This window comes from Hypanus sabinus, chromosome 2 (assembly GCF_030144855.1).
Source record: "Hypanus sabinus isolate sHypSab1 chromosome 2, sHypSab1.hap1, whole genome shotgun sequence".
Classification (NCBI taxonomy): Eukaryota; Metazoa; Chordata; class Chondrichthyes; order Myliobatiformes; family Dasyatidae; genus Hypanus; species Hypanus sabinus.
This window is the reverse complement of record NC_082707.1, coordinates 136,380,736-136,396,886: the sequence shown is the minus strand read 5'-3', so window position 1 is coordinate 136,396,886 and position 16,151 is coordinate 136,380,736. Positions and strand designations below refer to the sequence as shown.

General features: G+C 41.1%; 1 protein-coding gene across 1 annotated transcript in view; it reads left to right on the top strand.

The window, feature by feature from the left end:
- ryr3 (ryanodine receptor 3) overlaps nt 1-16,151 on the top strand; it is a 375,337-nt gene that overhangs the window by 80,863 nt on the left and 278,323 nt on the right. Inside the window, 5 exon segments of the mRNA XM_059955616.1 lie at nt 2,160-2,234; nt 5,769-5,925; nt 6,857-7,021; nt 8,906-9,027; nt 11,013-11,187. Coding sequence (XP_059811599.1) covers nt 2,160-2,234; nt 5,769-5,925; nt 6,857-7,021; nt 8,906-9,027; nt 11,013-11,187 — 694 coding nt within the window.

Below are 16,151 nucleotides of genomic sequence, written 5' to 3'. Positions count from 1 at the left end.
ATCTGGAAATAAAATTGACAACCTCGGAGCAAGACTGCAATACTAGAGGGACATCAGGGTCTGTTACATACTGCACTTTACAGACTGTCATTATAGGGGCACCTCAGGGAGGCATGCTTAGTCAATTGCTCTACTCTCTCTACCTTCATAATTGTATGGTTATGCACAGCTCAAGCACCATCTATAAAATTCACTGATGACACCACTGTTGTTGGCAAAATCTCAGGTGGTGACGAGGCGATTAAAGGAGCAATTTAGATTGGCTAACTGAGCAATGCCTCAGATACAACCTTGCAGTCAATGTCAGGAAGACTAAGGGATAGATTGTAGACTTTGGAAAGGGAAATTGGAAGAAGAGACTCCAGTTCTCATTGATTGTGCAATGATGGAAATGGTGAGCAGCTTCCTGAGTGTCAATATCTCAAACATCTTTCCTGGACCCAACAGGTTGATGTAATCATGAAAAAGGCAGTGGGCGGCTCGACTTAAATGTAGAACGTCGCTGTCACTATAAAACTTCAGTAACTTGTCTCTCTGTTTCTTTAAATCATATACAGTGGTAGTTCCGACACCATTTTCTTCAGTAAGACGCTGCACAGACTCACCACGATCAAGCTTCTGCAATAACTTCACTTTCTGCGTTATGATAATGATAGGTGCTTCCTTCTCTTTTTCTCATTGTTACTCATTAGAGTACCTGCAGCTCATTTTGGCATTTTCCCAGTGAAATTAAACACAAAGTCATCAGTGAAAACAGAATATCTGTGAACAGCAAATGCACGTGTAACCAGTACGAGCGCTGAGCCACAACTGACGTCTGGCGGCCTTTGCTAGTGCTGCCACATCACACCTGAGTGACGTCAGCTGTTGGTGAAAAAAACTTTGGTTTTTGGAGTTTTTTGGATTTCAGAACTTCCGATAAGGGATTGTGGACCTGTACTACGATAGGTTCCTTTGATGTAATTTAATCACACATCCTTTCTGGTTGTTTCCATACTTCATAGAGTGACCACACCCTTCCTCCAGCTCTTAACTCACACTCAATTTGTTGCCTTAATATACTGTATGCTACATTTATTTTTATGTCAATAGACAATAGGTGCAGAAGTAGACCATTCGGCCCCTCGAGTCTGCACCGCCATTCTGAGATCATGGCTGATCATTCACTATCAATACCCAGTCCCTGCCTTGTCCCCATATCCCTTGATTCCCGTATCCATCAGATATCTATCTAGCTCCTTCTTGAAAGCATCCAGAGAATTGGCCTCCACCGTCTTCCGAGGCAGTGCATTCCACACCTCCACAACTCTCTGGGCGAAGAAGTTTTTCCTCAACTCTGTTTTAAATAACTGACCTCTTATTCTCAATCCATGCCCTCTGGTACTGGACTCTCCCAACATCTGGAACATATTTCCTGCCTCAATCCTATCAAATCCTTTAATTATCTTAAACGTTTCAATCAGATCCCCTCTCAATCTCCTCAATTCCAGCGTGTACAAGCCCAATCTCTCCAATCTCTCTGCGTAAGACAGCCCTGCCATCCCAGGAATCAACCTAGTGAATCTATGCTGCACTTCCTCAATTGCCAGAATGTCCTTCCTTAAACCTGGAGACCAAAACTGTACACAATATTCCAGGTGTGGTCTCACCAGGGCCCTGTACAAATGCAAAAGGACATCCTTGCTCTTGTAACCTTGTATCCTTGCTCTTGTAATGTCATTACTACATTAATAGAACAAGTAAAACAAATGAACTTTCTGTTTTTATTGGCATGAAATATTATAATTTGACAATATTAGGTGTTTCTGTCATTATCAGTGTTGTTGTATTCATTAGGAGACTGGCACCAATTAGGCTGGAACATCTGAAATTATATCTGTATCTGCAAATTTATTTCGATCTTCACAGTAATCAATGAAATACTAAACTGGAAGCAAACTGGGCACTGCCACACTATACAAAATGTTAGCTTTTATTTGGTAGGATTTTTAAGAACACAAATATTTTAAAGTTGTGTGGGGTCTGTTGATTTCTTACCCAGCAGCAGAATGAGGCAATGATGCAGATTGCTGGTACCCTTTGTTCAATCAGGGAAGGAGAAATCTTAATAAAAATTGCCTGATACCTTTGACAAACATTAGTTTGTAATCTGTTTACAGAACAGTTAACTACGAAAGTGGGGAAGCAGGATTCTTCGCCAGATCATTATGGCGTGTGGAACCTCTTCGAATCAGGTAACTTTAAGACATTTAAGCTTTAGAGCACAGTAAAAGTTTTAAGGTTTTCCGTCTAACACTGAGATTTGAGGTGTAAATATTCTCTTCAACTGTTTCCTACTCAAATAGCTCAAACGTCCTTGCATAGTATGGTAGAAATTTATTCTGCTCACTATAGACCAAGCATTGAATAAGGATATTGTTTTGAGGCCTTGTGATGAAATGAATCAGTATATTGAGACCATAGCAAGATCTTCATTGACAGGAATAAAAGACGTACCTTCCCCTTTCTGTTCCTGAGGAAGGATGAGGTATAAATATGCATAAAAATATAGTTAGCTATGGACTGCTCCACCTTTCATTTTCCTGCCACATTCCTTAAAAATATTCTATTTTGACCTTGACAATACTTAATGATGCAGATGCCATAGCTCCCTGGAGTAGGGACTGTTGTGTATATTTAATATTTAAATATACTTGAGTAATTTTGTTTATATATTTGTCAATTCAGCATTCTTGTCCATTTAAGTAATTCATTTCTAGTTATATATCTATAAATATATGAAATGCATAGGTCATCAAGCTATACCACGTGGTACATGTGCACCTCACGTAAAGTAAACACCAAGTTAGATTCACATTTCGGACTCCTGTATCTCCCTTTGAATTAGCTTAATGATTTGGAGTTACAAGCATAACAGAGACCCCTGACGTTCACAACATTTCAAAAGAAGAAGTTGCTCTTGATTTCAGCTTCAGGACTCCCTTTGGAAGTCCTGGACTAAGCTGTTCAAATCAGGAAACCTGACCTTCACAAGAAATTGAGATATGACCTCTTTAAAGTCATCAGGGATGCTAAAAAAAAATACCAGTCCCAAGGAGAGTACCAGATCAGCTCTCAGTTGTAGCAGGGCTAGCATGCTACAGACCAAAAGCAGGTAGCATCACTGACAACAGCATGTCCTTCCTGATCAGTTTTCAGCAGAGGGGGATTGGAATATCACCACCTGTCTTGACAACTTCCAAAGCACTTGAGCCCACTGTAGATATAAAATCAGTCTGACAAAGCCTGAACCTGCAGAGAGCAGCTAGTCCAGATGGTATCCTAGCCATATCCTTGGATCCAGTCCAGATCAGTTTGTGGGAATACTTACAGATATTTTAACCTCTCCCTGCTTCAATGTAAGGTTCCCACCTGCTTCAAGGAGACCATTATCATCCTGGTACCTAAGAAAAACAAGGTAACATGTCTTAATGACTAAGGCCTGGGGCTCTGATATCTCCCATTATTGAGTGCTTCAAGCCCCTGGTCATAGTGGACTGTATCTCAAGTAATAATGAGTTGGAGTATAGGAAGGAGATAAGGAGCCTAGTCATCTAGTGTCATGGCGACAACCTTTCCCTTAATGTTGGCAAATAACAGAGCTGGTCATTGACATCAGATCGTGGGGGGGTGGGGGTGGTAGTGGAATGGTACACATCCTCCTGTTTACAGTAATGGTGCTGAAGTCAAGAGGATTGAGAATTTCAATTTCCTTAGAATGAACATCACCAATAGCCTGTTTTGGTCTGGTATGTAAATGCCACAGCCAGGAAAGCTGACCAGCACCTCCACTTCCTTAGGAGACTAAAGAAATTTGGCATGTCCCCTTTGCACCTCACCAACTATCATTAATGCGCTGCAGGAAGCTCCTTTCTCAATCTATCATGGTTTGATATGGCGAGTGCTCTGCAAGTAACTGCAAGAAACTACAGAGAGTTGTGGACACAGCTTAGCACATTATGGAAAGCAGCCTCACCTCCATGGACACTTTTTGTTGCCCCAATAGACCAGCCAATATAATCAAAGTCTCCTCACACCCTGGACATTCTCTCTTCTCACCCTTCCATGGGGCAGAAGACGGAACAGCCGGAAAGCACATACCACCAGGTTCAAGGATGGCATCTATCCAATGCGATAAGACTATTGAATGTTTCCCTAGTATGATAAGATAGATTTGCCCTCTCTGTCGCTATGACTTTGCACCTTATATCTACCTACATTGCATTTCCTTTGTACCTTCCCACTTTATACTGTACTCTGTTACTGCTTTACTTTGTTCTATCTCAGTGTACTTCTGTAATGAATTGATCTGTATGGTGGTATGCAAAACAAAATTTTCAATATACCTTGGCACGTATGGCAATAATAAACTAATTTATTAATTTAAAAGACAGAAAACCCGCTGAAGGGTTTTGAACCTGATAAATTGATTCCTTTTTGCTTTTCACAAATGTTGCCTGACCTGCTGCACGTCTCCAGAGTGTTCTCTTTTTACTTCAGCCACATGATGCCCACTTACACCAATACCTCCTGCTAAAGCTCCTCAGGATAATTCATGATTCATTAAGATCTCCTCCCATTCTTCCTAACTCCAGGGGTACAGATCCAGTCTGTTTAATCTTTCCACATAATATAATCTCTTTTTTAAAATTCTTTTTTTTTGTAATTTTTTTTGAAGTTCATCATCAAACAAACATTTCCATAAGATGTAATATAACCTCTTCTTAAGAGCAAAGTACAATGGAAGAAGTAAGGGGTAAAAGGTAAAAATTTAGGCATGTAAGATTAAGTGTGCCTATTCAGTCCCTGGAGTTTCTCTGCCACGTTGGAATGAGATGATAGTGTATTTATTACAGAGTCATAGAGAGAAACAGCATGGAAACAAACTTTTCAACCCATCAAATCCACATTGACCATTAACAGCTTGTTTACACAAATACCATAGTATTCTTTTTCTCCCTATATTCTCATAAACTCCCCCAGATTTTATCACTTACCTACATATGAGGAGTAATTTACAGTGGCCAATTAACCTCTAAATTCGTTAACCTAGCACATGTTGCTGGGATGTGCAAAGAAACCAGATCACTGAGAGGAGACCCACATGATCCACAGAGAGAATGTGCAAACTCTACACAGAGAGCACCGGAAGGCAGGTTGGAATTTGAGTCTCTGGTTTGATGTGGCAACCAGCTGCATTACTGTATTCAACTCCTCTCTCAGGCTGCATCCCATACCTGTGACTTTAAAATTGGAACTGACGCAACTTCCATTGTGTTTCAGGCTAAGAACTTCACATTCCCTAACCGTTGCTTTGGGGGAAACATATTTCAGTTATCACTTAACCTTTGTATTCCAAAACTATGCCGTTTTGTTCCCAAATCCTTCATCAGAGAAAAAATATCAAAGAGACTGTCTGCAAAACTGAAAACAAATCAAGTTCAGAAAGCTGACTCTCAAAATTTAAAATTTTATGTCAGGTAATATTCTAGTAAGCTTGCACCATACTCAATGCTAATATATCCTTGCTAAGACATGTACCCTAAGTTAATCATACCAGCTTTCTGCCATTTGACCAACTAAATTCCTTCATTTTTCCACAGCTCCTGTAATTGTGATAGAGATAAAAGGAAATTGATTCTCTTAAGGCACATTATTTCAAAATATTGTTGCTTATTGTATGCTGTTATATCTATATTCCTGCCTGCTTTTCTCTTTCCCTCAATTAGTTGGAGTGGCAGTCATATAAAGTGGGGCCAGTCATTCCGCCTACGACACCTTACCACGGGCCTGTATCTGGGCTTAGTTCAAGATCAGGGCCTTGTGTTACTGGATCCCATTAAATCAGACACCAAAACAACAGCATTCTGCTTTAGAATGTCAAAGGTATGTTGATAGAAGAGACTTTCTGTTACATAGAATTGAACATAATCACGTAGAAGTAAAGAAACTGTAACTGGTTTTATTCTCATGGATTTTTCATTATTGTTTGTCATATTAGGTGCCAATTTTATCTCCAGGCCTTTTCTTTTGGTGAATGGATGATTGAGATGAGATAGAAACTCATTCTTTATTCCCCATGTCTGATGTAGGATATTTTAATTCCTTTTTTAAAATGAACCTGCCCTGAAACCTGCAGAAAGTGGCTACTAACCTCGGGTTAGTAATCGGGTGGCCTGCAGCAGAGGGCACGTTTGGACAGGAAGTCATTTGGATTGGAAAGTTTATCCAAACTTTTCATTTGGAGCTACAGGGTGCAGGACCTTCTCCATTCACTGCCTATCTCAGCTAGGCAGTGAATCTACAGTGGTTCCTGCTCAGGCTACAGTTAGTTTTGCATTTGAAGCCCTGCAATATCATTGTGCCTGTTTAGAGTAATGAGAACCAAATGGCCTTTGGGTGAGTAGCTTAGCTTTTCATAAAGATGCTGAAGTAGAATTCAAGGCAGCATATCCAAATGTTTCTCTGTTATGTGTGTTCCCCAACCCACCCAAATTCCATTTTCGGCCAAGTACATGAGGTTACAATATTCCCATTTTTTTACCATTATCTGAGAAAAAGGTCATGAAAAGTGAAGGTCTGAAGGTGTACCAGACTGTCCTTGCTCAAATTTGTATATCTAATTTTTTTTTTCAGATAAACTGTGAAATAATGGAAAGAAGCTTAAAATTAAGCTTGGTGGGGGAAAGTTTAATTGACATTTAAGCTTAGTGTTTGCATAGTAAATTTGTGACATCTTGGATTTTGTGCCATGCCTTAAAAGAATTGCATAAAACAATATTGAATATCTTTCTTTTATTCTATGTAAATATCAAAGGAAAAGCTGGACTTGCACCCAAAACGAGATATAGAAGGTATGGGAGTCCCAGAAATCAAGTATGGTGATTCAGTTTGTATTATTCAGCATGTAGCCACTAGCCTCTGGTTAACATACCATGCTCCAGATGCCAAATCAGCACGTCTGGGACCTCTGAAGCGAAAGGTGAGTACATAGCTAGTATGACAAAGGTAATTTGTAATGTAGTTCTCATGTAGTTCATAAGGAATAGCCTGATACACGATGCACAACTTGTTAAAGCAATAAAGAAGATTCAAGGATAAATATCCACTCTTTGCCAGTGCTGATGATAGAGATAAACAATAGTAGTGATTCCATGTTTTCAGTAAAGCACTATTCCATTGTTTAAATCTGAATTAATAATACTCCAACTTTCACCCTGCCCTCAAATTCACCTGGTCCATTTCAGACACTTCCCTTCCTTTTCTCGATCTCACTGTCTATCTCCAGAGACAGCTTATCCACTGATGTCTATTATAAACCAAAGGACTTTCACAGCTACCTGGACTATACCTCATCCCACTCTGCTGCTTGTAAAAACCACCATCCCCTTCTCGCAATTCCTGCATCTCTGCCGCATCTGCTCTCAGGATGAGGCTTTTCATTCTAAACTGAAGGAGATGTCCTCCTTTTCCAAAGAAGGGGGCTTCCCTTCCTCCACCATCAATGCTGCTCTCATGCATCTCTTCCATTTCACGCATGTCTGCTCATACCTCATCCTCCCACCAGCCTACCAGGGATTAGGTTCCTCTTGTCCTCACCTACCACCCCACCAGCCTCCGCGTCCAGCACATTATTCTCCAAAACTTCCACCACCTCCAACTGGATCCCACCACCAAGCACATCTTTCCCTCCCTCCCTCTTTCTGCTTTCCACAGGGATTGCTCCCTACATGACTCCTTTGTCCATTCATCCTTCCCCACTGATCTCCATCGAGGCAAGTGGAACAAGTGCTACGCCTGCCCCTACACCTCCTCCCTCACTACCATTCAGGGCTCCAAACAGTCCTTCCAGGTGAGGTGACACTTCACCTTTGAGTCTGTTGGGGTCATATACTGTGTTTGGTGCTCCCAGTGTGGCCTCCTGTATATCAGTTAGACCCGACGTAGATTGGCAAACCACTTCACTGAGCTTCTAAGCTCCATCTGCCAGAAGAAGCAGGATCTCCCAGTGGCCACACATTTTAATTCCACCTCCTTTTCCCATTCCAATATGTCCATCCATGGCTTCCTCCACTGTTGTAATAAGGCCACACTTAGGTTGGAGCATTCGAGCAGCCTCCAACTTGATGGCATGAACATCGATTTCTCAAACTTCCAGTAATACTTCCCATCCCCCCTTCACCACTTCCCATCCCCTCTTCCCTCTCTCATGTCATCTCCTTGCCTGCCCATCACCTCCCTGTGGTGCTCCTCCTCCCCCCCACCCGACTTTGTTTCTTTCTTCCCTGGCCTTCTGTCTCTTTCACTGATCAACTTCTAGCTCTTTGCTTCCTCCCTTCCCCTCCAGGTTTCACCTATTGCCTGGTGCTTCTCTCTCCCCTCCCCCCACCTTTGAAATCTACTTCTTGACTGTTTTCCTCAAGTCCTGCCGAAGGGTTTCGACCGGAAATGTCAACTGTGCTTTTTGCATAGATGCTGCCTGACTTGTTGAGTTCTTCAGCATTTTGTGTGTGTTGCTCAGATTTCCAGCATCTGCACATTTTCTCTAATGCATTTTTCCACTAACTGTACAATTCATTCATTGTCATTGGTATGTTCCTGCAAGCTGATTTTTAAAAAAATAAGTGGGCAGATGATGCTTTCTGACTTGATAGGGCGTTCTCTTTAAAAGTATACCAATTGTGTAGACCGGAGAAATTCAGGAAAAACAAAATCCCTTTCTTCAGCTTGGCATGGCTCTCAGGGCCAGTTGGTCTGTTAATTTCCGAGTTAGTTTCCAGGAATTTGTATTGTATGCATGTTTTCATTTACTCACATGGAAAAATGTTGGACAAGTTTGTATTCATAGAAAGTTTCTTGGTTTCAGGTAATACTGCACCAAGAAGGACATATGGATGATGGTGTAATTTTGCAGCGTTGTCAAAGTGAAGAGTCACGAGCAGCTCGAATTATCCGAAAAACAACCATCTTATTTAATCAATTTATCAGGTACTTCAGAGAAAATATATCTTCTATGCTATATTTTCACTTGCTGAAATAGATTATTCATTACTCTTCACCTTTCAAAATGCTTACATCTCAAAACTGAACTTATATTTCTATCCCTGAGTCATCAAGTTAGAAAGGTAATTCAAAGTCAGTATCTTCTATTGTTGCCATGGTTTTCACATAACTATAAATGTTTGTGAAAGGGGGTGCCAATCAATGGTTTAAGTGGACATTAACTACTACTTTTTGTCAACCAAAGCTGATTTTATTCTCCTATACTTTGACTTGTTATCCATTAGATATCAGTGCAGTTTGTTTTATTACAATTAAAGCAATGTGTCTTCATATGTTGTTCTGTTGGTTAAATATTTATGGTCAGCAGCAAAGGAGTGGTGTTTGTTTTTGTTGTCCCAGAGAAAAATGTTCTCTACAAATTTTCAGAGGACTTAAGAATGGATGTTTCCTTTATTCCACACCAGTTTGATTTTGGTGAGTAACAGGTGGTCTGTGGCATCCAGTGACAGGCAATGGATTCTGCAAGGAAAATAGAAAAGCTTTGGATGAAGGAAGAAATGTAAATATCAGACCAAAAGATCTTAAAACAAAAAGCAACCAAATTATGAATGTCCTTCTGAGGAAATAGAAACTTCACTTTTAAGATTGTTTATTTCAGGATCAGAGAGGTTGTTCTGCAGTAATTAAAGGTTGGTATGTAGTTTAAATTCAGTCACTCCTGACTGAGCAAGACATAATTTTTTCATTGTTCCTTATCGTGTGAATTTATTTGAAGTTCTTGAAAAATGCATTTTTTGTTTTGATCCTCTGTGCAAGGAGGAACAGAATATCACCAGCAGTAACGTTTTGCGTTTGTACATATAACTTTGCTCTTGCAGACATCAAAACTATACAAAATGCTATCCTCCTCAGCTGCATGCTGCATCTTTTTGGGATCATTTCCAGAAATATGGTCAGTTTCTGTGTATTTGCTGATGTTGGCTGACTCCATCTCTCTGAAACTTTCCATCACCCATTCACCATGGACTTTTGGGCTGACTGATATTCTGTCATAAATTTGTGAAAATTGATTCCAGTTGATTATTAGGAAGACTAATCACAAACTACATTTGTTATTAATTGTTTCCATTTACCTTTTCAAGCTTTGATAAGAACACAATCAACTCATATTAAATCCATTTCTTTAACCTAACATACCGTAGCTCCATTGTCAGGACTAACTGTTCTACTTGCACAACGTATTCCATCTCATTAGTATTCCCACCATAATGTTGCTAAAATGCTTAGCCCTGACTTTTGCCATTTCTAAGTATGTTTTCCATAGTTTACTCCTGGTCTCTTTTCCCATAAACTTCAATCTGAGATGTGCAATTAAATATTATTTACTTGATTTATTTGAACTTCCTTCTCTCCAGACACTTTGAGTTTAAAGCTTCACCTGTCTTGTGACCTTTCCCTGTGGCATTACCCTTTCCACATTTTGCAGTCTCCAACAACCTTATAATTTTTGTCATCCCTTCCTCTGTTTCCACCTCACTTGCTCCTTTCTTCCCCTTTGATGGCACAAATACTTTGCATTCTTTGACTCTCTTTCTTTAACCCTCTGGACAGCCATTAAAGCCTCCATTTCACTCAGACTCCTTATTGCTCCTCATAACTCGTCCATGCTAGCTGGACATTTTTTCACTTTGCAGGTGATTTATGATGTTTTGAGTTGCTTTATTGAATGAAGTAAGTTATTTACACAAAAGTGAAAATGCTGGATATACTCATCAGGGAGCATCCATGGAAAGAGAATATGATGAAAAGTAATTGACTTGAGACATTAACTGTTTCTGTCTTCATGCACTATCATGTTGAGTATTTCCAGCAACTACAGTATCTTGGTTTTGCACTTTGTTATTTTATGTCATCCATTGGATGGACTGTGTTTTAAAGTCACTTAAGAAATGACTCGGACATTTCTGCAGGGGTCTTGACTGTCTTGGAAAAAGTGGACCTGTCAAACTACCTATAAAAGAAGTTCAGGAAGCCTTGCAAGACCTTATCATTTACTTCCATCCACCAGAGGAGGATTTAAAACACGAAGACAAACAGTACAAATTACGTTCTCTCAGAAACAGACAGAACTTATTTAAAGAAGAGGTAAGAAATAGTAGCAATGTTGTATTATTCTTCCACATTTTAGGTTGACATTTGCCATTCCAATTTTATTTTTAAAGTCAAAACTTTGGCATCTAGTATTGTGCATCAGATATTATATAGTACAAATGTTGGCCAGCTTGCTTTGAGTATTATTTCACTTGGTCCGCCTAACAGATGGTTGTTTGAATATGAGCCTGTTACAAACAGTGTTTCATTGGATAATTACAACAAGGTGGAATACTTCTCTATATAGACAGATGTATTTGAATGACAGTCAAATGATGTAACTGCACTGTATATAGTCAGACCAGTCTTTCATAGAAGCTAGAACTCTCCATTTATAGATAGTGTGAATGCTTGGCCTTTGTAAGTGAACTTTTCCATTTTGATATTTGTCATTGAGCCCAAATGTTTTTGTTGCATCACCACAGATTGGTGACTTATTAAAGGTCCAAGACCTATATGGGGAGCAAGAAAAATGTTCCACACTTTACATGCACGTTAGGAAGCAGGTCTGCATGAATTTCAGAAGAGAGATACTGTTTGACACTTCAGTAGGCAGACGGATGCAGTAGCCATCACTGTATTTGTGAGCTTCTGTGAACAGCCACATGCAGACCATGATAGTGACAATGGTGTGACTTGTGGAGAGCACACCAGCAGCATTGCAGCAGGTAATCTTGCAGACATGAGTATCTGACCAAACTCCAAAAAAAGAGATCGGAACAGAGGCTTCACCATTCTCAGAGAAGTAAAGGGCAACTATAGTGGAAGTATGAGATAAGAAAACTTCAGACAGTTTAATCAAAGGAAACACACACAAAATGTTGGAGGAACTCCACAGGTCAGGCAGAATCTATGGAAATGAATAAACATTCAACATTTCAGGCTGAGACCTTTCTTCAGGACTGGAGATGAAGGGGGAAGGCACCAGAATGAAAAGGTGGGGCGAGGGGAAGGGGGGTAGCTAAAAGGTGATAGATGAAGCCAGGAGGGTAAGAAAAGTAAAGAGTAGGAGAGAAAGGAATCTGATAGAAGAGGAGAATGGGCCAACAGAGAAGGGGACCCAGGGGGAGCTGACAAGCAGGTGAGAAGAGTGGGGAGTAGAAGAAGAGGGAAGAGGGGAGGACCTTTTTTTATCACAAGGAGAAATCACTATTTATGCCATTAGGTTGGCTGCTACCTAGGTGGAATATGAGGTGTTGCACCTCCACCCTGAGGGTGGCCTCATCATGGCACAGGAGGATGCCATGGATTGATTTGACGAGAATAGCAGTGGGAATTAAAATGTTTGGCCACCAGGAAGTTCCATTTGTGGTGGATGAAGAAGAGGTGCTAAACAATTTATAACAGATCTCACCAATGTAGTGGAGGCCGTGTTGAGAGCACCAGACATAATAGATGACCCCAGAAGTGTTGCCTCACCTAAAAGGACTGTTTAGGGCCCTGAATGGAGGTGAGGGAGGAGGTGAATGGCCAGGTGCAGCACTTTGGCTGCTTGCAGGGATAAATGCCAGGAGGGAGGTTCGTGGGGAGGGATGAAGAGACAAGGGAGACAGAAAGATTAAAAAATGGGAAGGAGGTGTCTTAAATGAATCAGGTGAATTTAAGGACAAGGTGGAAACTGGAGGCAAAGTTGATGGAAATTGACGAGCTCAGCATGGGTGTATGGAGCAGCACCAATGCAATTGTCAATATAGTGGAGGAAGAGTTGGGGAGCATTGCCGGGATAGGCTTGGAGCATGGACTCTTCTTCATAGTTAACAAAAAGGTTAGCATAGCTGGTGCCCATGCAAGTGGCCATGTCTACCCCTTGAGTCTGGAGAAGGTGGGTGGAGCCAGAGGAATAATTGTTGATCGTGAAGGCCAGTTCTCCCAGATGGAGGAGGGTGGTGGGGAGGAGAACTGCTTGGTTCTTTTATTTAGAAAGAAGTGTTGGGGGGGGGGGGTTGAAGAACTTCTTGATGAGGGATGGAAGTGCATAGGGACAGGACATCCATGGAGAAAATGAGGCATTCAGGGTCAGGGATTTGAAACTTAGTGAGGAGATCGAGAGTGTGGGAAGTGTCATGGATGTAGGTGGAAAGGGACTGAACCAAGGGGGATAGAATGGAGTTGAGGTATGAAGTCATGAGTTTTAGCAGGCAGAGAAAATGGACCTGACTTGAAGACTGCAATCACTTAACAGGCACCTAAATGGAGGGCAAATATTTTGATGGTGACATCATCAGTTTGGTGAGAACGGATTTTGGAGAAGGTGTCAAATTAGCTACTTCATCTCCTTGCACTGGATTTTCAACAGAGATTTTGTGTCCTAAGCTTCATACATGAAACAAATAGAGAAAATTCTTCAGATCAATAACATCATAGAAGCAGAAATAAATGAAGACAGCACAGAAAAACTCAAGATTATTCAAGAGAAAAGTTGAACTTGACGCAATACTATAATCTAAGGAAGTATACTCTATGTCCTTTGTCCTCCCAAGAAACATATTAATCCTCCAATCTTAGAGATAATTGAAAGTTACCAACTTGGAATGTGACTTCAAATACTTAATACATCCTTAAGGATGAGGTTTAGCATTCAAGAGCTTTAATTTCATTAGAAATCTGGAGGATTTCTTAACTGAGCTACTAAAGAAATTTTAGTATGAGGATTAGTTGATTATTTTGTGTGCCAGGGAAAGCCTGCCAAATACTGCCCTCAATGAGATGGCAGTGTTAAATACAAATAATTCTATTTGAATGGAAGTGGGTGAATTAGAAAAGGAAATCATCATGGTGCACAAATGTGGTGTTTCCACCTTAGAGATGCTGCCCCAAGTTGGAACGTCTAATAATTGATTGTCTTCCATTTTATCTGCCAAGGAAGATTTCCACTGTCATCCTGATAGTGGCGTATATTCCACCCCTGGTCAACATCATGCAAGCTTTGGAGGAGCTGAGCACTGTAATCAGTAGTCAAAAAACAACGCCCTCTGATGTCTTCCCTATCACTGTGAGGGATTTCAACCAGGCCAGTTTGAAGAAGTCTCTGAGCAGTTGCCACCGTTTTCACCCATGGAACCAGAGCCTACACACTTGACCATTGTTGCACTATTATCAAGTATGCTTACTGTGCCATCCCACACCCAAAGTTGGGCAAGTCTGATCACCTACTCCCAGCGTATAGGCAGTGACTGAGGACTTCACCTCAGACCAATGGTGAGGACCGTGAAGGCATGATCAAAGGGGGCGGAGCAGCACTTGCAGGACTGCTTTGTATTAGTACACTGAACACTACTCAGGGATTCATCTTCGAATCTGAATGAATATGCTACTGTTGTCACTGACTTCAAGACCTAGGTAGATGTATGTGCCTTCGAGAACATACTGAACATACCCAAGCCCGAAGCTGTGGATGAACTAGCAGTTTTTGAGGGCTAGATCTGCGGTATTCATGACCTTTCAAATGAAAACAATTTTGATTGAAGTTAGAGATGGAATCAGATGCACAACTATATCTGTGCGAATCCCTGCAGCATCTGGCAACACTGTGATCTGTCTTGGGGGCTGATGTCAAAGGGTGAATCACTGTAAGGCATCAAGTCACGATGTTGTACCTGGTAGGGTACTGAAAAGTTGAGCAAATCAACTGGCAGGAGTTTTCAAACACATCTTCAAACTCTCACTGTTTTAGATGGAGTTTAAGATACGATAAAACTTTATGTATCCTGAAGGAGATTATTGTTGCAAGGTTGCTCAGAAAGATATATATCCTTTAAAATACAAAATGTAAGCAGTGAGTATGAAAAAAAATACAAGGTGTGCATTAAAATGTAATATTGCAAAATAGAGATATGCAATGAAACCATATACTTATACATTTAAGGAGGAGTTGTAGAGTCTAAAAGCCACAGTGCAAAAGGATTTCCTCTGACATTCAGTGATGCATCTTTGTGGAATCAGTCTATTACTAAGGGTGCCCCTCTGTTAGCCCAGTAAGTCATGGAGTGGGAGAGAGGGATTGTCATAATGCCCCGTAGCTTCTGCAGTATCCTCCCCTCAGACACAACCACCAGGGAATCCAGTTCCACCCCTCAAACAGAACAAGCCTTCCTGATTAGCAAATCAATCTTCTTGGTGTCAGCTGCTCTGATCCTAATGCCCCAGCAGACACAGCGTAGAATAGAACACTGGCCTCCACTGAGTTGTAGAACATCTGCAGCTTAGTACTACAGACAGTGAGTGACCTGAGCCGCCTCAGGGAGTACAGTCAGCTCTGTCCCTCCTTGTACAGAGCCCCTTTATTTTCAGTCCAGTCCAGTTTAATGTCCAGGTGAGTTCCCAGGTGTTTGTAGACCCGGACAGCTTCCACATCCATTCCCTTGATGGTTCCCACTTGCTTCAAAGGACAACAATCATACAGGTGCCCAAGAAGAGCAGAGTGAGTTTCCTCAAAGACCATCGCCCAGCTGCGCTCACATCTGTTGTGCTGAAGTGCTTTGACAGAATGGTCATAGCTGGAATTAATTCCTGCCTAAACAAGAACATGGACCCACTACAATTTGCCTATCGGTCTACAGAGGTGCTATCTCAATGTCTCTTCACTTGCCCTTAGATCACAGGGTCAATAGTAATACCTATGTCAGGCTGCTGTTTATTGATTATAGTTCAGTATTCAACACTATCATCCCTTCACTTCTAATCAATAAACTTCAAAACCTGGGCCTCTGTACCTCTCTTGGCAACTGGATGCTTAACTTCTTCACCAGGATACCACAGTCAGTGCACATCAGAAATACATCTCCTCCTCCTCCTCCTCCTCCTCCTCCTCGCTGACAGTCAACGCCAGTGAACCTCAAAGATGCATGCTTAGTTCACTGCTCTATTTTCTCTATGACTGCTCCTGAGCAGCTAGGCACAGCTCAAACAGCATCTATAAATTTGCTGATGGCATAACTGTTGTTGTCAGAATCTCAAAT